Source organism: Hippocampus bargibanti, linkage group LG12, assembly GCF_051943395.1.
Source record: "Hippocampus bargibanti isolate YZ-2025 linkage group LG12, ASM5194339v1, whole genome shotgun sequence".
Classification (NCBI taxonomy): domain Eukaryota; kingdom Metazoa; phylum Chordata; class Actinopteri; order Syngnathiformes; family Syngnathidae; genus Hippocampus; species Hippocampus bargibanti.
The window spans coordinates 1,553,170-1,574,758 of record NC_142745.1 but is presented as its reverse complement, the minus strand read 5'-3'; the positions used below and the strand labels follow the sequence as shown (position 1 = coordinate 1,574,758).

Here is a 21,589-nt window from a genome sequence, read left to right as displayed (position 1 = left end):
TCAGATTGTTCCAAATCGATAAAAAAAAAACAAGTTCTATGAGGGAAGCTCAATAGTTTGCTTGTGGATGGCAATCGACATATTGGTCATCTCCGGCCGACAACATGATGGGAGGACAACCTGAGTGCTGGTTGCCGCCTTCTGTGATTCCCTCGTGAGGAAGGCCAGCATGCTTCCCACCTTCAGCTTCTCCTCCACGCTGATGTAGTCGCTGTCTGCAAAACACGAGACCACCAAACAGGCTTGCTAGCAAGAGAACAACTCAACCGCATTGACGTTGTGACGCCGCTCACATGCGTTGAGGGAAAAATGTTTGTGTTCGGATGAGCCAATGGGAAGATGCGGCGCCACGGAGGGCACCAAGCTGGACGAGGACGAAGAAGCTAATGTGGCTAACGTCCCCGAGCCCGACTGGTCGCCAGCATCACTGAGAAGGTGCTGGATGGAGTGAAGCTGGAAGCATGGGTCGGATAGCAGCACGCACGCCGCGCGACTTGTCCTGAAACACACACACACACACAAAACACAACTCATAAGCATCTTGCTAATGCTAATTCCCGTTGGTGTCAATTCTAGTGTAGTTGGGATATTGTGTGTCGCATTGACTTAAAGGACAACCGACGCCTCCGGAAAAGTTGCGTCCATAATTTGTAAAATGGCTTGAAATGACTTCTACTGAGCGTATTTGATAAAGATTCCACCGCATATCGCGAGATTCTGCCTTTTAAGACTCGCGCTGAATATTCAGGAAGTCTTGTTTTCGAGTTGGTGACGATGCCTGATGTGATGTCACGTCTGGAAGGCCCCTGACCGAGAAAGCGACACACAATGCATTTTGGGTACTTTGTTTGGTCTGAAAACTTCGTGTTGATCGCGAAATTAGAAGGAAAAACTACATAAATAACGCGATGGTGAATCATTGTGTGTTGCACCAAGACTACTATTTGATAGTAGTTGACACAAATTCCAAGCAGACAAATCAGCCCATTTCCAACGAAGCTTGGGCACCATCTTGTGCATTTTCTGGGACACTATATTTCATCCAGATCCAAAATGACATGGAATTACTTCTTTAATCGATTGCAAACATTTATGCTTTCCTCTTCGGAACTATTTGAATCATATTCATAACTGGATGAGTAACAAGAAAGCATCTTCTCCCAATCTGAAGCCATTGTTTTGATTCTCGAGCAAGACAAGACGTCCTGGCGTGATGTCACGAACAAGGGGGCGGGACCTTCTGAAACTCGGCATCTCCGAGGTCATTTTGCAGTAGTTTTGGGACACTTTAAATCATTTTTAATTGGTGTTTTGCATTTGACTAAAAATATCAGCCTGCGTGTTACAGGTATTTTAGATGCTATCAAACGTTTTTCTGATGTCAGTTAGGAAACAAAAAAATGGTGTCGTCCTTAAAATAGAACTTGAATGTGTGTGTGTGTGTGTTTATATCAAGAGGAAATACTAGACAAAGGGCATACAAGGCGAAGGGGGGGAAACAAGAAAAAAAATAGGAGAGAGAGAGAGCAAGTGAGTGTGGGAAGAGGAGGAGCCAACGGAGGAGCTCCCAGGGAAAGGCCATCTCAGCCTGGACGAGAGAGACGCCCACAGGATGAAAAGCCAAAGAGGCAACGGAAAACATCGACCGTGTACGCTCCTCTCCAGATCAGAAAGGACTCAAGACGAGATGCCGACTTGTCTGGAAAAAAAAGACAGTTAGCGCCTGCTAACGAGCGAGTCGCGTCCATCACCAAAACACAAACGGCGAGTGGAAAACGGGAAGCGGAAAGGAAGTGGAAAAAAAACGGGAGAAATGCCGGCAGCCGTTTGGCCGACGTGCAATGGATGACGCCGACCACAACATCAACTGATGTGAGGCCAACCGACACACACGTGACTGTGTGTGTTTGTGTGTAGACTGCTGTGAGACTGCGTGTGTTAGGCGTGTGTGTGAAAGTTTCCATCCGTCATCAAACATGAAAGAAAAAATATCATGGTATGTATGAAAGTGTTTTTTGTGTACAATTGTGTTCATTTTGTGTGTGCGTGTGTCAGTAAGGATGGCTTTTTCACAGTAGAACGTCCGCGCAGCCATTTGAACGTGTGCTTTTGTAAATGTGTCGCGCGAGTTTGTGTGTTTGTCGTCTCGGCTCGCGTTTGTTGTCTATTTGTATTTGAGACCGAGCACCCCCCCCCCCCCCCCTCTTGTGGTACACAGACGACGTGGGGTTCTAACGCGAGCCAGCCGGCGCTCCAGATGGACGACGTATTCAGCGTCTGGTCCAGCAGCTGATGGATCCAAAGCTCAGGGTGGCGCTACGCGTTAGCGGTTTGTGACGGTTCGGACCCCGCTCGGAACGAGCTGCAGTCGCACTCATTTGAAGAAAATCGGGATGAACGACGTGAAGAGCATTTTCCAGTGAGAGGAAGCAAACAAGGGGTGCGCGATGCGGGCTGTCCATCGGGACGCGGCGGTGGCGGCTGTGATATCCTGGACTTGGCCGGCGGTTCTGCTCGGCTTTCTTCAGCAGACGCGGTCGGTCGGGTCGTGGCGAAACAACTCCTCCCGCGAGGGGGGCTGCTTGCGCGCCGCCGACATCCTCAGTTGCGCCGGGCTCGGCCTGGACCGGCTGCCGGCGGACGTGCCGGCTTCTGTGGTCACTTTGGACCTGAGCCACAATCGTCTATCGGCGCTTGGCGAGGGAAGCTTTGAGGGCTTACTGCACCTGCGCACCGTACGCTTGGCCCACAACCGGCTGACGGCCATCCCGCCGGGCACCTTCCGTAACGCCTCTGGCGCGCTTCTACGACACCTGGACTTGTCATCCAATAAACTTCGAGTTGTAGAGGAGGCCTCATTCCGGGACCTCCCTGGTCTCGAGGAGCTTCTGCTCTTCAACAACCTCCTGGTGAAGGTGGAGCGCAAGGCTGTGGCGGCATTGGGCGCCCTGCGCAGGCTGTACCTCGGCCACAACCGACTCCTGGAATTTCCCTTCTTGTCCGTCCGAGAGCACCCCGGGCTTCTCTTGCTGGACCTGTCCTCGAACCGGCTTCCCCGGCTTCCCCTGGAGAACCTCACCAACCTGCCGGGTAGACTGCAGCAGGGGCTTTACCTTCACGGCAACCCGCTGGTATGTGACTGCGCCACGTACCGAATGTTCCGGCTCTGGGAACTTCGAGGTTACCCGTCGGTGACGGAATTCCGCCGGGACTACACCTGCCGGATGTACGGGGTGAAGGGACTCTCGGCGCGGTTCCTCCCTAACTTCCCCCAACCTTGCAACGCGACCGCCGTTGCTCCGCAGTCGAGCGACGTGGCGGTGAATGCGGGTCGCCCGGCGATGCTCCACTGTACCACCACCTTGACGGGGCAGCACATCACCTTCTTCTGGGTCTCCCCGCACCAGGAGTACGTGTCACCGCCCGGCAACAACGTCTCGCTAAAGATGTTCGTCAACGGGAGCCTGGAGATCGTGGCGGCCCGAGCGGAGGACTCTGGGGTCTACTGGTGCATGGCGCGGGATACGGTGGGCCGGCGTAACGAGACTCAGGAAGTAAACGTGACGGTGGTGACGCACCACGGCAACCAAGACCACGACTCCTTCAACACCGGGTTCACGACCCTGCTCGGGTGCGCGGTCAGCCTGATCTTGGTCCTCGTGTACTTGTACCTGACACCGTGCCGATGTCCGCCCTGCAACAAGGGGGGCGGCCTGGCAGCCAACGAGAGCGCCCGGTCCTCCATCCTAAGTCCCACCCCGCCCGCCACCACCGAGGCCCTGGGGAAAAAGGTCAGTACCAACAGGCACGTGGTCTTTCTGGAACCGGTCCGAGAGCAGCAGAACGGGCGGGTCAGGGTGGGAGGGGCGATTGAAGGGCACCTGGGGCCGGGTTTGCTTCTGGAACCAGAGGAGCGGCAACTCCACTGGCGGGACGCCAAGTTTCCAGACAAGTCCTTCGTGTTGCCCTAATGAGGGAACTCGGACAATGACACCGCTGCCACTATTGTACCTCCCGGCTACCCCCAACATCCTCCACCACTCTCACCTCCTGCACTACCGACCCTCACCACATCGCAACTCCTCGACCAACACCTTTGCCTTGAAAATGACATTTTGTCAGCCAAGAACCGATCTCCGCACTGTGACCGGATGAATGACGGCTCAAATCACCAAAGATGACCGAATAAACAATTTGGGCAATGGGGATTATTTCCCGCGTAAACCTTTAAAATCTCCGCCGGTACCTTTAAGAACGCTTGCTTGCAGATGCCTCGATGCCACGCACGGAGCAAACGTCCCAAAAACTGAAAATAGAAGCACCTCCTCCCGTCGGATTGGCTTATTATCGTTAAATGGCGTGGCAAGGAACAACATCAATAAAACATCAGGAGCACGTTTGAGGTTTTGTCTGCAAATGTTTTCACTGCGCTCACTTGCATCCTGGTCCCTGCACTACCTCCACTTGCCGCGCGCCTAATAAAATGATCCAAACTAACATCCCTTTTGGTTATTTTGCTAGGTTAGTTGCACGGAAAAAAACATTCAGTTCTGTCAAATGACACGTTTTTCGTTTGCCGCTGTGTTGTCAATTCTTTCAAATTGGCATAGCAATTTAGAGACCATGGAATACAGTGTTACCTCGGTTTACGAACCCCTTGGCTTACGAACTTGTCGGTTTACCAACGTTAAATTTATGAACATTTTACCTTGGCATACGAACTATTTTTCGGGATACACACGGAGCTGCCGCAATGAGCGATGTGTCGTTTGCAAATGAGCCCGTTCTCCTAACAAGAAAAAGGCAGCCGGCTTGTTTTGGTCCTCTATTCCCCGCCCCCAGTCGCCGGTTAAAGCCACGTGATTGGTCAAGACCGCAGCAGCGAGGGGAGGTGGTTTAAACATTGAAGAGACAGGCAGACGACAGAGAGAGAGTGACAAAATGGATAGAAAATAGTGACATTTGGACTCGTTTCAACTTTGATAGTTCAAAGGCGGAGTGTACACTGCAAGGTTAAAATTCCCATCAATCAGGCTCCACAAATAACCCTCACAAGCTATCTGTACAATTGATGCAAAAGCTATCAATCCAGCTAAACAGAACACAATTGATGAGGAACTAGGTAAAATGATGGCAGAGAAAGCACCTACAAGGGATCATTCCTCAAGATGGCGAAAGAAGAAGGCTCCGTTCCTCATCAAGTGTTTAATGCTGAGGAAACCGGCCACTCCATTCCATCAAGCCATCAACGACAATCAAACACCATCAAAGGTCAATAAAACAACTTTATTGGACAGTAGTTTATTTCTTTAATTATAATACCATAGCACATTTATTATACATAAAATAAGGTATTCTTTGTGTAGTTTCAAGGCTTAGGAAATTAGAAAGTAGAATTTTTTTTATGGGGACATGGGAACGGATTATTCTCATTTTAATGGTTTCCTATGGGAAATTAATTTTTGTAAGACACACTTTTCGCCTTACACACTCTGTCTGGGAACCAATTAAGTTCGTAAACCAAGGTATCACTGTACTCTTAATTTCTCCCTGCGTAAAATACCCAGGAGAAAGTTCTTCCGACTGCCCGGAGGAAGCATCCGTGTGATTGATGTTCCTGCTCAATTATGTCTTCATTCCCGCTTCCTCCGTCCCCTTGTTTCCATGACAACAGGAGGAGAAGGGAAACGCGGCGGCAGCCTGGTGAGGGCCAAGCGGTCACACCAATGACAAGGGCTACGGTCTGGTCACTTCAAATACGTTGGACACCAATGCTGACTTCACCCTCTTGCAAGACAAAAAAAAAACGAAGCAGGAGCATGCTGAGGGCAAAACACCTCACAATTTCATCTGCGACACTCCACACTAATTTGTTTTTCTTTCCTTATGTTTAATGCAACAAAGTCCTTTGTATACACATCTTTAAAGCTCTACAACCATATTTCAAGTCATTCACAAATTCTCTATCGAATCGGTGGACTCCCCAACAACACCTACACAACTTCAAAGATCGTCTGTCTGTCTGTCAGTCCATCCATCGATCTATCCACCAATCTAGGTAGCTAGCTAGCTACCTACGTTATATAGCAAGCTATCCAGCTCGCTAGTTAACTATCGAGGTAGCAAGCTATCCATCCGTCCGTCCATCCGTCATTCAATATCTAGCTATCTAGGTAGCTAGCACGCTACCTATAGTATATAGCAAGCTATCCATCTATCCATCCATCAATATCTAGCTATCTAGGTAGCTAGCTACCTATAGTATATAGCAAGCTATCTATCTATCTATCTATCTATCTATCTATCTATCTATCTATCTAGGTAGCTAGCTACCTATAGTATATAGCAAGCTATCCATCCATCCATCCATCTATCTATCAATCCATCAATCAATCAATCCATCAATCTATCCATCCATCTATCCAGGAATCTATCCATCAATACATCTATCTATATATAAATATATAGCTTCTAGCTAGCTAGGTATCTAACTAGCTAGATTTTTTTAGATAGCTAGATATTTAGCTACCTTTCAGTATATCAATGATGTGAATCACTCACAAAAATAAAAACATTGTGTCACAAATAGACTATCGACCATGCTACTTGTTTTCTGTGAGGAGAGAAGCCTTCCGGAAAAGCTACGTGATGAAAAATGAGCCTGTTCTATACTGAGAAAAACATCAATAAACAGGATTGAGGCGATGTATGACGTAATTTTCATGATTACAAAATGCTTCTGCTGATTCTCCAAAATATGGAACAAGCACTTATCGATGCTGGGCGATTGCCCAATAATGGCTGGTGCCCACCAGAAAGCCTTAAACTCATCTCACCGATCATGTTCCATTTGTGTGACTAAACGTTGGAACGACTAGCCAAATGTCCACGCACGGTATTGATTAGGGAGTACAAAAAGATTGCCCGACATGAGCTAATATGAAAATCCCCAGTGGCCACTGATTAGCAAATGAGCGATGAGTGCAATGAAAGCAAGCGGTGGTACTAAAAACTGCTCTCAGTCGTATAGGAGTCGTCCATCGATGAAAAGGTTTCTTCAGCCGTTATCTGTACTTCTTTGAAGTCAATCGGCAGTACATATGCACCTAAAGGTAGCAATTACTCATTTGACGACAATGAGGTTAAAATCTTAGCGAAAGAACATAGATGGTTTGAAAGGGGAGTAAAAGAAGGGATTTTCATAAAACAGCTAAATCCTTCACTAAACCGGTTCAATTTGGATCGTTCGTACAACAGCCTGCTTAGGCAACATAGGATTAGTAATGCTGATGAGGTGATACCAGAGCACATAGGGCAATCAGGCCAGTCGTTAGTCAGGACAATAGGAGCAATCAGTGGAGCCGCAGGGAGTAGTCCTCTGCTCCCCCCAACCTGAGAGCAGGGACCTATCATAGCAGAGTCCGGCACCGCCACGTCTGGACAGTAGGGATTTATATAGTGCCGAAACTACCGGTAAGACTTTAGTTCACTGACAAAGTTTCTTGGATAAGAAGCGAAACGTACGACACCTTCAAATTAGTACAGATGACGGCTGAAGAAACCTTTTCACCGATGGCCTTGTTACAAACAATCCAACTGATTGTAGTGACAAACTGGGGAGACCTTTTTTTGTTGTGTTCAGAAGTGGACTGAGATCAAGCAAGCTTCGTCCTACGAAAACAGAAACAGGAAGAGGCTGCGGAAGCTTCAGGCTGAGCGAAGCCCACGTCCGGCAAAGACAACAAAATGCTGCTAAGCTAATTAGCGCCCACACAATCTCGTGTTCCTGATGGGAATGGGAGTTGACAGGTGCAGGAACAGGCGCACGTGCTTTCAGTGTGCGTGCGCCTGTTTGCTGATGCGCAATGAGGATCACTGATTTTAAAGAGGAAATGGACGCACCGACAATCAACTTTGAAATTCTTCTTTATACATTTAAAGCTATCCATAACTTTGCCCCCCCCCATACATATCTGATCTTCTTCAAATTTCTATTCCCTCTCGTTCCCTCAAATCCTGTTCCTCCCTCCACCTCTGTGTGCCCCCCACCCTGCCCGTCTCAGCACGATGGGGACAGAGCTTTCAGCTGCTCTGGAACTCACTTCCTCCCAACATTCGTAACATGGACTCTCTTCCCACCTTCAAATTCCATCTCAAAACCCACCTATTTAAAATTGCATTTGTGTAGCTCTATCTCTTGTTTTTATTTATAATTGAATTGTATTTTATTTATTGTATTCTATTTATAATTGTATTTTATTTATTATAGTATGTATGCTTATCTGTGACTGTAAAGTGTCCTTGAGAGCTTTGAAAGGCGCTTGTTGAAAGGCGCTTGAAGTAGAATTTATTATTATTAATATTATTGATATTATTATTAGTAGTAGTACTATTATTATTATTATTATAAATATGTATTATTATATTATTATTATCATTATTTTTAATATTATTGATATTATTATTAGTAGTAGTACATTTTTTTATTATTATTATCATCATTGATATTATTATTAGTAGTAGTACTGTTATTATTATAAATATGTATTATTATATTATTGTTATCATTATTATTAATATTATTTATATTATTATTAGTAGTAGTACTATTATTATTATAATAAATATGTCTGATTATATTATTATCATCATCATTATTATTAATATTATTGATATTATTAGTAGTAGTACTATTATTATTATAAATATGCATTATTCTTATTTCTGTTATTATTATTATTATCATCATCATTATTATTATTATTATAATAATGGCTGCCGCTGCTCACTTGCACACAAAAAATCCCGTGACTTTAGTGTCCATAAGAGTTTTGAAAGGCGCTTAGAAATTAAATGTTATTATGATCATCATTAGCATCATCATTATTATTATTATTTGTATTTATTTTGTATTAATGTTATTATTATCATGATCATTATAAGCCGCTAAGGATTCTAAGCAAGTGTAGCAAGATCAATACTATGGCTGCATGTGGACAATCTGATGGGATCCAAAGATTGGTTGATGCACTTCGATCAGGCCAAAGTGAAACACACACATCAGTAATGGATGCTCAGTGTGTGCACATGGAGGTGGGGGGGGGGGGGATCAGCCCTGCTTGCACACACACACACACACACACACACACACACACACACAATTTAATGACTATCGAGCTCCGGAGTGTTGTCCACGTTTGAGACTACTTAAAAAACATTGGACCTTTTTCTCCACGTTGACCCCCGCCCCCCCAGCACTCATGCAACATCCATTAAAACACTTACTGTGGTCCCCCCATCAAGCACCATTCTGCCACTTGCTCAACCTTTTACTCAAGGCGGGCTTAAAGGACAACCGACACCATTTTTTGGTTTCCTAACTGACCTCAGAAAAGCGTTTTATAGCATCTAAAATACCCAACACACGCAGGCTGATATTTTTAGTCAAATGCAAAACAACAATAAAAATGAGTTAAAGTGTTCCAAAACAACTTCAAAATGATCTGAGAAAGTTTCATTTTCAGAAGGTCCCGCCCCCTTGTTTGTGACATCACACCAGGACATCTTGCCTTCAAAACAATGGCTTCAGATTCGGAGAAAATGCTTTCTTGTTATTTATCCAGTTATGAATATGATTCAAATAGTTCTGAAGTGGAAAGCATAAATGTTTGCCATCGATTAAAGAAGTCTGTCCGTATCAATTCGAGCCGTCTGGACTCCAATGTAGCGTTCCAAAAAATGCACAAGATGGCGCCCAAGCTCCGTTGGAAATGGGCTTATTTGTCTGCTGGAAATCTGTGTAAATGTATACGTTCTTTATGCGTGGTACAGCAATTTGCTGTGATACACAACGATTCACTATCGCGTTATAACTGTAGTTTTCCTTCTAATTTCAACATTGTTTTTTTTTCAGACAAAACAAAGTACCCAAAATGCATTGTGTGTCGCTTTCTCGGTCAGGGGCGTTCCCTCCGTGACGTCACTTACGGCATAGTCACCAACTCGAAAACAAGACTTCCTGAATATTCAGCGCGAGTCTTAAAAGGTAAAATGTAGCTATATGCGGTGGAATCTTTGTAAAATGCGCTCAGTAGAAGTCATTTGAAGTGATTTTACAAATTATGGACGCAACTTGTCCAGAGGTGTCGGTTGTCCTTTAAAGTGACATCCTCATCATGCATGAGAACATTGTAGTCTGCTAACCGGAATGTCTGCAAAATCAACTGTAGTGGTCAATGCATGACATGTGACTGACCCGTGCCGGTCTCCATCCACAAGAAGTCGAACCAGGATTCCGGTAACGGCCACCAGGATGGGGTAGTGGTCCACGCTCTCCAGACCTGAAACGCACAAATAACATCAGTGACGAAAGCAACGCACGTGGCAGAGCGGCTTACTCGTGCACACCTGGTAGACGTAAATTCACCACACGGTCAAAGAGGTTCTTCTCGGCCGTCACCCGGTTTAACACCTGATTCAGCAACTGCGGCACACCACAATCGCATGTCAACAACTTGGCCAAAATCCCATCACGGGTGGCGGCGGCGGGGGAAGAGCGAGCCCAACCTGAGCCAGGCGACGTAGCAGCAGCTCGGCGGACGGACGCGACCAGTCCAGGAAGATCTCCGGGACCAGCGTGACGGTCATCTCAAGAACCCTCAGCAGGCTGACGGACAGGTCGAAGCAGGTGGCGCATACCTGGAATGCCACCACACACCACAATGGGCACTTATTGTAATATGACATACAAGTGATAAAGGACAACAGACGCCACAGGACAAGTTGTGTCCATAATTTTTAAAATCACTTCAAATGACTTCTACTGAGCGTATTTTACAAAGATTCCACCGCATGTAGCGACATTTTACGTTTTAAGACTCGCGCTGAATATTCAGGAAGTCTTGTTTTGGAGTTGGTGACGAGTCCTGACGGGACGTCACAGAAGGAACGCCCCTGACCGAGAAAGGACACGCAATGCATTTTGCGGTACTTTGTTTGGTCTGAAAACTTCGTGTTGATGGCGAAATTTGAAGGAAAACACATAAATAACGCCATGGTGAATCGTTGTGTGTTGCACCAAGACTACTATTTGATACTAGTTGACACAAATTCACAGCAGACAAATCAGGCCATTTCCAACGGAGCTTGGGCGCCATCTTGTGAATTTTCTGGGACGCTACATTTCATCCAGATGCCTCAAAATGACACGGAATTACTTCTTTAATCAATTGCAAACATTTATGCTTTCCTCTTCAGAACTACTTGAATCATATTCATAACTGGATGAGTAACAAGAAAGCATCTTCACCCAATCCGAAGCCATTGTTTTGATTCTCCAGCAAGGCAAGACGTCTTGGCGTGACGTCACGAACAAGGGGGCGGGACCTTCTGAAACTGGCCACTTCAGGGTTCAATTTAAACAATTTGAAGTAGTTTTTGGACACTTTAAGTCATTTCTATTGGTGTCATGAGCTGACCTTCAGCTGACGCGTGTCCACAAAGTTCCTCTCCGGGCGTTCGGCTGCCTGCTGAATCTACAACAAGGACGAGACGCATTAAAAGGGCGGGAAGACGGCTGTGTCTGCGCGAGGTCGGGCGAGCGATGCGTTACCTCCTGAATCATGCCGATGAATTCGGAGAAGGCCCAGTTGAGCTGATTGAGGACACTGTTGAGGAAGGAGGCGGCCATGTCTTTGTCGGCGCTCAGCAGCCGGGCCATGTGTCTTTGGAGCAGCAGGGACGGACACGGCTCTGGAGACAAATAATAATAATAATAATAATAATCCATTTCATTTCTAAGCGCCTTTAAAATCGCTCAAGGTCACTTTCCATCACAGGATCGATTTTTTTTCTGCAGGTGAGAAGCAGCAACTCAAATACATAGAAAGATGAGCCAGGTAGCTAATAGAGAGCCAGCTAGACAGTTAGCTAACTAGCTAGAAAGCCATATCGCTAATAAATAGATTCAGCTACATAGCTATCTAGCTAGCCAGATAGCTAATAATAATACATTTCATTTCTAAGCGCCTTTCAAAACTCTCAAGATAGCAAATGGATAGCAAATAGATAGCCAGCTAGGTAGCTAGCTAATAGATAAAAAATGGATAACAAATAGATAGCTAGCTAGCTATATACAAAATGGATAGCAAACAGATAGCTATCTAGGTAGCTAGACAGATAGCAAATAGATAGCAAAAGGATGTTATTATTATTATTATTATCAAATTTATTTATTTTTGGTGGCTATGTCGGCTCTCAGTCAAACAGGAGTGGTCCATGGATGAAAAGGTTTCTTCAGCCGTCATATGTACTTCTTTGAAGGTGTCGGACGTTTCGATCCACATCCGAAGAGCTTCGTCAGCAAACTAAAGTTGTGCTGGTAAATCTGGCTCAATGTATATCCCTAATGGACAAAGGTGGTGGTGCCAGACCTCTGCTCTGATAGGTCCCTGCTCTAAGGTTGGGGGAGCAGTACACTACTCCCTGAAGCTAACTGATTACTTCTTTTGTTCTGTCTGATTACCCCTAATGTTCTATGCCTGGCTCTGATTGCCCCGTTAGCTATGACATTACTTTTAAATGAATCAGAAAACAAATAAAATGACATACAAGGAAATCAAAGACAACTTACTCTGGAAACTCGCAACGGTCAAATCCCCTTTATTGGCATGCAAAAAAAAAATAAAGGGGGGTTGGGGGTAACAACAACGACGATGATGACAACGTGTGATCATGCGGGACAGAAAGTGTGTCATAAACATCACATGACCAAATCAAAGATGGCCACTTTAATGCAAACACTTGCTGCCAATCAAATTCACACTCACCCACTCGCATGCTGTCAATCAAACCGGGAAACGCCTGCGCATGTGTGTGCGTGCCATCTGTTTGCCCCGCCCCCCTATGTCACGTGACGGCTGACTGACGAAGCAACGGCGGTGTGACGTGCTAACCCACTGACAAAATGAGAAACCTACTTTGGAGGCTGGGCAGGTTGGCGTCCTCGGGTTTGGTTTTGAGGAGATGCGGCAGGCGCGTGTACCTGTAGCCAAAACCGCAACCCTGAAACACACGCGCACACCAAACGTCACTTCGGAGTTCACTTAAAGGACAACCGACACCATTTTTTTGGTTCCTAAAAAAACGTTTTACAGCATCTAAAATAGCCAAAACACGCAGGCTGATATTTTTACCAATAAAACACCAATAAGAATGACTTCAAGTGTCCCAAAACTGCCACAAAATGACCTTGGAACTGGGTAGATTAAGAAAGTCCCGCCCCCTTGTTTGTGATGTCACACCAGGAGACTCCTTCACAAACTGCCTTGCTCCAGAATCAAAACAATGGCTTCAGAGAGTTCAGATTGGGAGAAGATGCTTTCTTGTTACTCATCCAGTTATGAATATAATTCAAACAGTTCTGAAAAGGAAAGCATAAATGTTTGCAATCCATTAAAGAAGTCCTTCCGTATCAATTCGAGCACAAGATGGCGCACAAGCTTCGTTGGAAATGGCCGCTTGGGAATTTGTGTCAACTTACACCTTCTTTATGTGTGTTACGGTAATTGGCTGCGACACACGATTCACGACACACGATTCACCATCGCGTTATTTATGTCGTTTTCCTTCTAATTTCGTGATCAACTCTGTGTTTTCAGATGAAACAAAGTACCCAAAATGCATTGTGTGTCGCCTTCTCGGTCAGGGGCGTTCCCTCCGTGACGTCACTTAGGGCATCGTCATCAACTCGAAAACAAGACTTCAGCGGGAGTCTTAAAAGGTAAAATATAACTATATGCGGTGGAATCTTTGAAAAATGTGCTCAGTAGAAGTCATTTGAAGTGGTTTTACAAATTATGGACACAACTCGCCAGGAGGTGTCGGTTGTCCTTTAAAGTGCAACTATAATCCCGTCGTGACCAACTGTCAGCCATAGAACACTTCCGATGTCCTCCACAAGGTGGCAGAATTCGCAACCAAGCCCAAATGATCAATAATATGAGATAAGTTCGCCCTTGAATGAAGCTAGATTTTGAAATCAACATCTGCTTGTGAGCGCAAACGGCCGGCGAAGATCAGAGCGCGCCTCACCCGCCACAGCCGGACCAGAATCCAGTTGGTCTGCGCCCACGGTCTCTGCTCGTAGGGGGCCAGCAGGTTCCTCATCATGGCCACGCGTCTGAAGGCAAAAGTGCATGCTAGCAAGCAAGATGGCCACCGACGTGGTAGACGAGCGACTCACTGTTCTTCGGAGATCCTCTCCACTGCCCTGAGGGACTGCGGGTAGCAGACGTAGCTAGCCAGCGCCTGCATTAGCGCGTCTTTGATATCTACGGGACAAAAATCGCCAATTACAACATTGGGCGAGGGATAAAAAGTTAGTTGAGATGGTCATTCCCACAACTGATCGGAGAACAAATCATCAATCAATAAAGTGTGTGCGTGCGCGAGACCTGTTCCAACGATGCGTGGATCGGCAAAGTGTTTGGCGAGAATGGCTGCCAGCTGAGTCAACGTTTCTTCATAGCCTGCGGGGACGACAAAGTCAGATCGGCGGCTTGGCTTGATTCCAACCTGAGAGGGAACGGAGCGTTCGTGGTGCGTTGGCACCAACTTCAAGAAGTTGCCGCGCGCTCACCTGGCAGCTGGTCCATGCTGCTGGCGGGACTGAAGTAGTTCTTGAGCGCGTTGTAGGCGTACATGGCCACGTTGAGGTAGAATTCGGGCATAAAGGCGAAAAGCGAACCCGTGCGGTCGGCGCGTTCGATGGTCCCGATGCATACGCGTACCAGCCAGTAAACGTCCAACATCTTCTCCTGCACGAATAACAGCAGTGAGGAATTCCTGGTCCATACGTGCCCATCGGCGGACCCACCTTGGAATAAATGGTGGCGTTGATCCAAGCCAGCCTCCTGCTGAGGTGATTCAACTTCTCAGCAAAGACCTTCTGACTCTTGTGAAGTTCCTCCAAGATGTCCGACCTCTACGGCGGCAAACCAAAACCAATATTGGATTAGAAAGACAAAGGCACTGCAACACCAGCGGAAGTGGCATCTCACTGACTCTCGGCGGGCATCGGGCGATCTTCTCGTCCGTGTCTTTGAGGGCCGCCGCATATTCGTGGACGTCGTCGGCCACCACCACCATCTATGCAAACAACACAAGTACCCGTCAATCAAGCACTGGACGCTCCACATCCGTACAAACAGTTGACTGGTCGTCTGCGTGTTTGTCAGCATGAGGAAGAAAAATTTAAACGATTGGTGGATGAGATGATCGTTTTTAACTTATTCACTGCCAGATGATGTGCAAAAAATATGTCCACTCCAGTGCCAGAGTTTTTGTCATTTTCACTCAAATTGGAGGATCCACAGAATATTGAGTTTTAGGACTGCATAAACATTCAATTCAGCATAGGAAACCTTAGACTTTCTTCTTTCATTTGAAAAAAAGAGTTAATTCCAAAGTTGTATGGGGTTGGAGTTATCCAAGTTTGAAATGGGGGTGGCTATACAAACTACAATACAATATATACATATTGAAAGGCGCTTAGAAATGAAATGTATTATAATCATTATTATCATTATGATCATCATCATGATGATCATGATCATCATCAAGATCATCATGATCATCATCATCATCAAGATCATCATGATCATCATCATAATCATCACGATAATCGTCATGATCATCACGATCATCATGATCATCACCATGATAATCACCATTATCATTATTATTGTTATATTGATTTATTTTGCGCTTTAACAACAGCTGAAACTGTAACAAAGCGCTAACATGAACAAAAGCCCCCTCGTGGAAGGGGAAAAACATTGCCAGAGGTCTGACCAGAGCTTTATCGGTCACAAGAAAAAACAAAATCTGAACCAATTTTGGGACTGGCGCTCCATATCACACTTTTCAATTCCTGAATAAATTCGGGAATGGAAGCGAATGAGTCTAGAAAGATATCTTGTGAGAGATAAAAAATATAGAAACATAAATTAAAAAGATGTCTGCATCCACATGTCAAATGTTGACATTTTGTAAATAAAACAATGTTGTCTTTTCAAAGGTGGGTGCTAAGACATTCGCAAACATCCGCTTGGACTCAAGAAATCAATCATCGATATTTTTAACGATTTCCAGACACGTATCATGAACAAAACTATGGTCAATTTGTGTTCATTTTCTGTACTCTCCATTTGAAATGGTGACGTACTATAAAAGAATAGAAAATAAACTAAATCAACAAATTAATGAGAATCCTAAATGTTGATGAAGCTGATGAAGGCGGCCACACCTTTCCCAGCTGCTGATGTACGCTGAGGTTGTACATCATGATGATCCCGTCGGTGATTTCCAGAAGCGATTTGTCGGCGACGGGTTGATGCGATTGGTCGACGGGTCGCCCAAGCAACAGGCCGTCGTTACCGTGGCTACCTTCGACTTGAGAGAGGGGAAAAAAAAAGAAACATAAGACACAAAGAGCAAAGCGATGACAGGACGGATGACAAGATGGCCACGTTTAAAGGACAATAGACACCATTTTTTTGTTTACTAACTGACATCAGAAAAATGTTTGATAGCATCTAAAATATCCAAGGCTGAAATCTTTAGTCAAATGCAAAACACCAATAAAAATGATTTAAAGTGTCCCAAAACTACTTCAAAATGACGAGTTTCAGAAGGTCCCGCCCCCTTGTTCGTGATGTCATGCCAAGACATCTTGCCTTGCTCGAGAAACAAAACAATGGCTTCAGATTTGAAGAAGATGCTTTCTTGTTACTCATCCAGTTATGAATATGATTCAAATAGTTCTGAAGAGGAAAGCATAAATGTTTGCAATCGATTAAAGAAGTGCTTCCGAGTCATTTTGAGGCATCTGGACTCCAATGTAGCGTCCCAGAAAATGCACAAGATGGCGCCCAAGCTCCGTTGGAAATGGGCTGATTTGTCTGCTGGGAATTTGTGTCAGCTAGTATCAAATTGTAGTCTTGGTGCAACACACGATTCACCATTGCGTTATTTATGTTTTCAGACCAAACAAAGTACTCAAAATGCATTGTGTGTCGCTTTCTCGGTCAGGGGCGTTCCCTCCGTGACGTCACGTCAGGAATCGTCACCAACTCAAAAACAAGACTTCCTGAATATTCAGCGCAAGTCTTAAAACGTAAAATATAGCTATATGCGGTGGAATCTTTGTAAAATACGCTCAGTAGAAGTCATTTGAAGCCATTTTACAAATTATGGACACAACTTGTCCGAAGGCGTCGGTTGTCTTTTAAGTGTTTTTGCAAATTTGCCAAAGTTAAGCCACCTACTGGCTGCTAGCGGTACATTTCAATTACATTTTTTCTGTAGATAGAAAGGGAAAGGGACCTAGTCCTCGTCCTTGATGACTTACTGTCCTCCTCGGTGCGTTGCTCCATGGCCAGGGCGCGTACTTTGACCTTCTCGGGCTGGCCGAGGGGTCGCCTGGGGGTCATGAGGCTGACGGCGGCCGTGCTGAGGAAACGGTTGGCGCGGCCCAGGGTGGGCGAGCTCAGCCAGCCGGGCCGAAGCGGGGCGCCGCCCGCAGACGCCCCCGCCGGCCTCTGAGGGCAACATAAACATAAAATAACAACAATAAACAAATACACTAATACATTAATATCACATAAATAAAGAAATCAAACTTTAAACTAATTTCTAAGCGCCTTTCAAAACTCTCAAGGACACTTTACAGTCGCAGGGTTTTTAGTGCGGGTGAGCAGCGGCAGCCATTTGCGCCAGCGTTCACTCTACCCGGAAGTAACGCAGCAGTAGTTATGAAAGGAAGAGGAAAGGAAAGAAAGAAGTAGAAAAACAAAATACAGGAGCTGCTGAACAGGCAGCCACTCTCGCGGCGCCGTCTTGAAGTCAAAAAACAAATAAACTAAATAACAAAAAATATGCACATAAATATCACCACATGAATAAAAAAAATGAACAAACAAATAATATGCACATAAATAAATATCACCACATAAATTAAAAAAAATATAAACAATGTGCAAATAAATATCACCACATAAATAAATGCAATTATAAACACACACAAAAACAAATAATATGCACATAAATAAATATAATCACATACATGAAATGAATAATGAATAATGAACATACATAAACAAACAAACAAATAAATAAATAAATGGATGAGTGAATAAATGAATAAATAAATAAATACAACAGCTGGTTCAATTGAGGTGAAGGGGGGGTACCAAATAAAGCCCGCAAGCCATGTAATCATCGGAAAAAGTGACAGCGCTCAATTTAATAAAGCAAAGACGAACCTGGGCCGCGCCGGTTTCGTCGTCCTCGTCCAGGTCATCCATGGACGCCGCTTGGATCTCAGCGGGGTCGATGATAATGTTGGCTTTACTCGCCAGGTCGTCTGCGGTAGCACAAGGTCGACATTGACTTAGCAGCAGTCGCGCATTGTGCTGTCAATCAGCTCCAAAATCAACAAAGGACCCATTGATTTTCGGACTTTTCGGTTCACGAACGTTAAATTTATGAAAATAAAACCTTGGCATACGCACTACTTTTCGGGATACACACGGAGCGCCGCCCCACCACGGCTGGCGTAGTAATTTTCGGCGGAAGAATACCAAACCACACGACCGAACAGCGCCACAGCCGGCCTACCTTTCCACACAACCTTTTTCTGAGTGCACACGTCGTTCGTCTTCAAGGATTTATCACGGATACTTTTGCTGTTATGGGAACGAAAAAGACCCCACCATAGGCTCGTGTTCAGCCGAAGAAGACACAAAACAAAATTACAGTCGAGGAGAAGAAGAGATCATTGAGAAACACGATCGAGGTGTGCGTTTGTCTGACTTAACGGTCCAGTAGCAATATGCTACGCCACAAAGAAGCTATTAAAGGTGTGTGTGTTGCTAAAGGTGTTTCCGTGCTGTCAAAGCAACGGTCTCGGCCAATAGAAGAGGTTGAAAAACTTCTGTTAATTTGGGTTAATGAAAAGCAGCTCGCCGGCAACAGCGTGAATAAAGCAATTATATCCAAAAAAGCCCAGCTAATTCACTCTGATATCGTCATGCGGCAACCTGCAAGTTCGCCGTTTATTGATGATTTTAAAGCTAGCAACGGATGGTTCGAGAACTTTAAGCGCCGTACAGGGATTCACTGTGTTACTCGTCATGGTGAGACAGCCAGTTCTGACAGTAAAGCTGCCGAAGCCTACAAGCGATCATTCCTCGAAATGGTGAAAGAAGAAGGCTACGTTCCGCAAGTATTTAATGCAGATGAGACCGGCTTTTTTTTGGAAAAAGATGCCTAACCGGACTTTCATAACACAGGAAGAGAAGTCTGAACGCCATTCCATCAAGCCATCAACGACCATCACAAAGGTAAATAAAACGACTTTATTATACAGTACAGTGTGTTTCTTTCATGACAATACAATAGAACATTTATTATACATATACGAATAAGGTATATTGTTTGTAGTTTTAAGGCTTATTTAGTTGAAAATTATATTTTATGGAGACCTGGGAACGGATTATTCTCATTTTAATGGTTTCCTATGGGAAATTAATTTTTGGGATACACACTTTTCACCTTACACACTCTGTCTGGGAACCAATTAAGTGCGTAAGGTCCCACTGTACAGTTGAACATCAAGCGAATATTTCCGACAGAAAAGAAAGCAGGAAGAATAGCCCAAAAGGGCAAAAGGTCACACGTCTGCGTTTTTACAATGTGCAATTTCTGCGACATAAAGCAATTGCGCCTTTTCGCTGATCCGCATGAGGCTTCCAATATGGTTCCAATACGGTTTTTTTTAACTGGCTGCCAGCCAATAGCAGTGCAGGTGAGACCAACAAGAATTTATTTGTTTGATGTGACTTTTTTTGCTTCTGACTGACCTTTGAGTGTCTTCTTAAGGTGCGACAGCAGCCCGCCGAGCCGTTGGAGGTCAAAATAGTCCACCTTCCCGTTGTAGAAGACCTGCGGTGGCACAAATGCCGCTGCAGACGAGTCAACCCGGAAGAAGAAATGAGAAGAATGTTAGAATACGGAAATAGGAACTTACACTGATTAACAATTATCACTTCGGGAAAAAAAACCCACTTGTATATGTGAATCTGAATTGGCTTTAAAGGACAACTGACACATATGATGCATTTCCAACGGAGCTTGTGCGCCATCTTGTGCATTTTCTGGGCGCTACATTGCAGTCCATACGGAAGGACTTCTTGAATCGATTGCAAACATTTATGCTTTCCTCTTCAGAACTATTTGAAGAATCTTCATAAATGGATGAGTAACAAGAAAGCATCTTCTCCCAATCTGAACTCTCATTGTGCCATTGTTTTGATTCTCGACGGTGTATCCTGGCGTGACGTCATGAACAAGGGGGCGGGACTTTGGCGGGAATCTCGCCATTTCTGAGCTCATTTTGTGGCAGTTTTGGGACACTTTAAGACATTTTTATTGGCGTTTTGCATTTGACTAAAAATATCAGCCTGCGTGGTTTGGCTATTTTAGATGCTATCAAACATTTTTCTGATGTCAGTTAGGAAACAAAAAATAGTGTCCGTTGTCCTTTAAGAGGCGGGGATTAGCCTAGTGACAGATGTGTGTACCAGTGAATAAAAAGACTGCCTCATTAATTTCTTCCTTGACATAAACCAAATATAGACAGAGAAGCAATCTTTTGTCACTCGGTAAGACGTCAGCCATTTCAAGATGGCGTCAGTGGACGCGATCGACAAGCAAGCAAATGGACAGATGGACGGACAGATGTGGCGGGAGGCTTTCGTACCGTCACTGCTGACGCTGCCCGGACTCTTTTTGCAGCTTTCATCCCAGCAGGCGCGCACGGCCGTGATCAGGCGGTGCAGGAAGCACAGCATGTACTCGGGGGGGCACAGGGCAGTGGGATGCTACAGTACGGACAAAAAAAAATTGTGGAAAGTGAAAAGTGGCTGTGACTCATTGCTGTCTGCTGTGGCGTTAAAAAGTTACAAGTGTTTGCTCTCACCCCTCGGTTGCTAGCGTTTTCTTGCAGGAATTTGCGGAACTTGTTGAGGAAAATGTACCGAGACGCTTCGCCCTAAGGAAAAGTCAAAACGGGACCAAAATGTCAACAAATGACGCGAGCAAATTTTGTGAAGTCTAAATGATCAATTAATCCCAATTTGATTTTACTTTCATTTTACAGTGACGGCAATCATATATATATTTTTTTTCTTGATCTAAAAAATAAATCATAACTCATTCACTGCCATTAAAGACAAAAAAAAATGGAAACATACCGTGCCCTTGTCTTTGTTGTTGAGCAGCAGCCGGAGGATCTGCACCTGCAACTCCTCCACCACTAGAGGGAGACAAAAGTCAGCCAATTTAATTGACTTTTTGCGCACACGGACAAGGCCGCAAAGCTAGCTTTTGCGCACCCCACCGTTGTACAGTGATACCTCGGTTTACGAACGCTTTAGCTAACGAAGTTTTCGCCTTACGAACATTAAATTTGCGAGAATATAATCTTGGCAGACGAACTAGTTTTCGGGAAACACACGGAGCGCCACAA

At 44.9% G+C, this 21,589-nt stretch overlaps 2 protein-coding genes across 4 annotated transcripts in view; one reads left to right on the top strand and one right to left on the bottom strand.

Annotated features, from left to right (window-relative positions):
- Positions 1-21,589, bottom strand: part of rnf123 (ring finger protein 123) — a 33,479-nt gene that overhangs the window by 1,475 nt on the left and 10,415 nt on the right. The window contains exons 18-39 of one of the 2 annotated variants that reach the window (XM_089010518.1): positions 21,315-21,376; positions 21,041-21,112; positions 20,822-20,942; positions 19,923-20,024; positions 18,324-18,424; positions 17,411-17,600; positions 16,307-16,452; positions 15,064-15,147; positions 14,876-14,983; positions 14,639-14,816; positions 14,454-14,528; positions 14,243-14,330; positions 14,092-14,179; positions 12,978-13,062; positions 12,632-12,658; positions 11,612-11,751; positions 11,478-11,534; positions 10,567-10,698; positions 10,408-10,483; positions 10,256-10,340; positions 294-499; positions 121-215 (exon numbers count right to left, since the gene is read on the bottom strand). In XM_089010518.1, the coding sequence (XP_088866644.1) occupies positions 121-215; positions 294-499; positions 10,256-10,340; positions 10,408-10,483; positions 10,567-10,698; positions 11,478-11,534; positions 11,612-11,751; positions 12,632-12,658; positions 12,978-13,062; positions 14,092-14,179; positions 14,243-14,330; positions 14,454-14,528; positions 14,639-14,816; positions 14,876-14,983; positions 15,064-15,147; positions 16,307-16,452; positions 17,411-17,600; positions 18,324-18,424; positions 19,923-20,024; positions 20,822-20,942; positions 21,041-21,112; positions 21,315-21,376 (2,318 nt within the window). The remainder of the gene's footprint in view (positions 1-120; positions 216-293; positions 500-10,255; positions 10,341-10,407; positions 10,484-10,566; positions 10,699-11,477; positions 11,535-11,611; positions 11,752-12,631; positions 12,659-12,977; positions 13,063-14,091; positions 14,180-14,242; positions 14,331-14,453; positions 14,529-14,638; positions 14,817-14,875; positions 14,984-15,063; positions 15,148-16,306; positions 16,453-17,410; positions 17,601-18,323; positions 18,425-19,922; positions 20,025-20,821; positions 20,943-21,040; positions 21,113-21,314; positions 21,377-21,589) is intronic. The other variant, XM_089010519.1, reaches the window with a different exon arrangement.
- amigo3 (adhesion molecule with Ig like domain 3) lies at positions 1,515-7,050 on the top strand. 2 transcript variants are annotated; one of them, XM_089010521.1, is made up of 3 exons: positions 1,515-1,872; positions 2,219-3,791; positions 5,675-7,050. In XM_089010521.1, the coding sequence occupies exons 2-3, from the start codon at positions 2,448-2,450 to the stop codon at positions 5,705-5,707; spliced, it is 1,377 nt and encodes a 458-aa protein (XP_088866647.1). In that variant the 5' UTR covers positions 1,515-1,872; positions 2,219-2,447; the 3' UTR covers positions 5,708-7,050. The 2 variants fall into 2 exon arrangements, with proteins under 2 accessions (XP_088866647.1, XP_088866646.1); XM_089010520.1 differs by lacking the exon at positions 5,675-7,050 and having other exon boundaries at positions 2,219-5,208.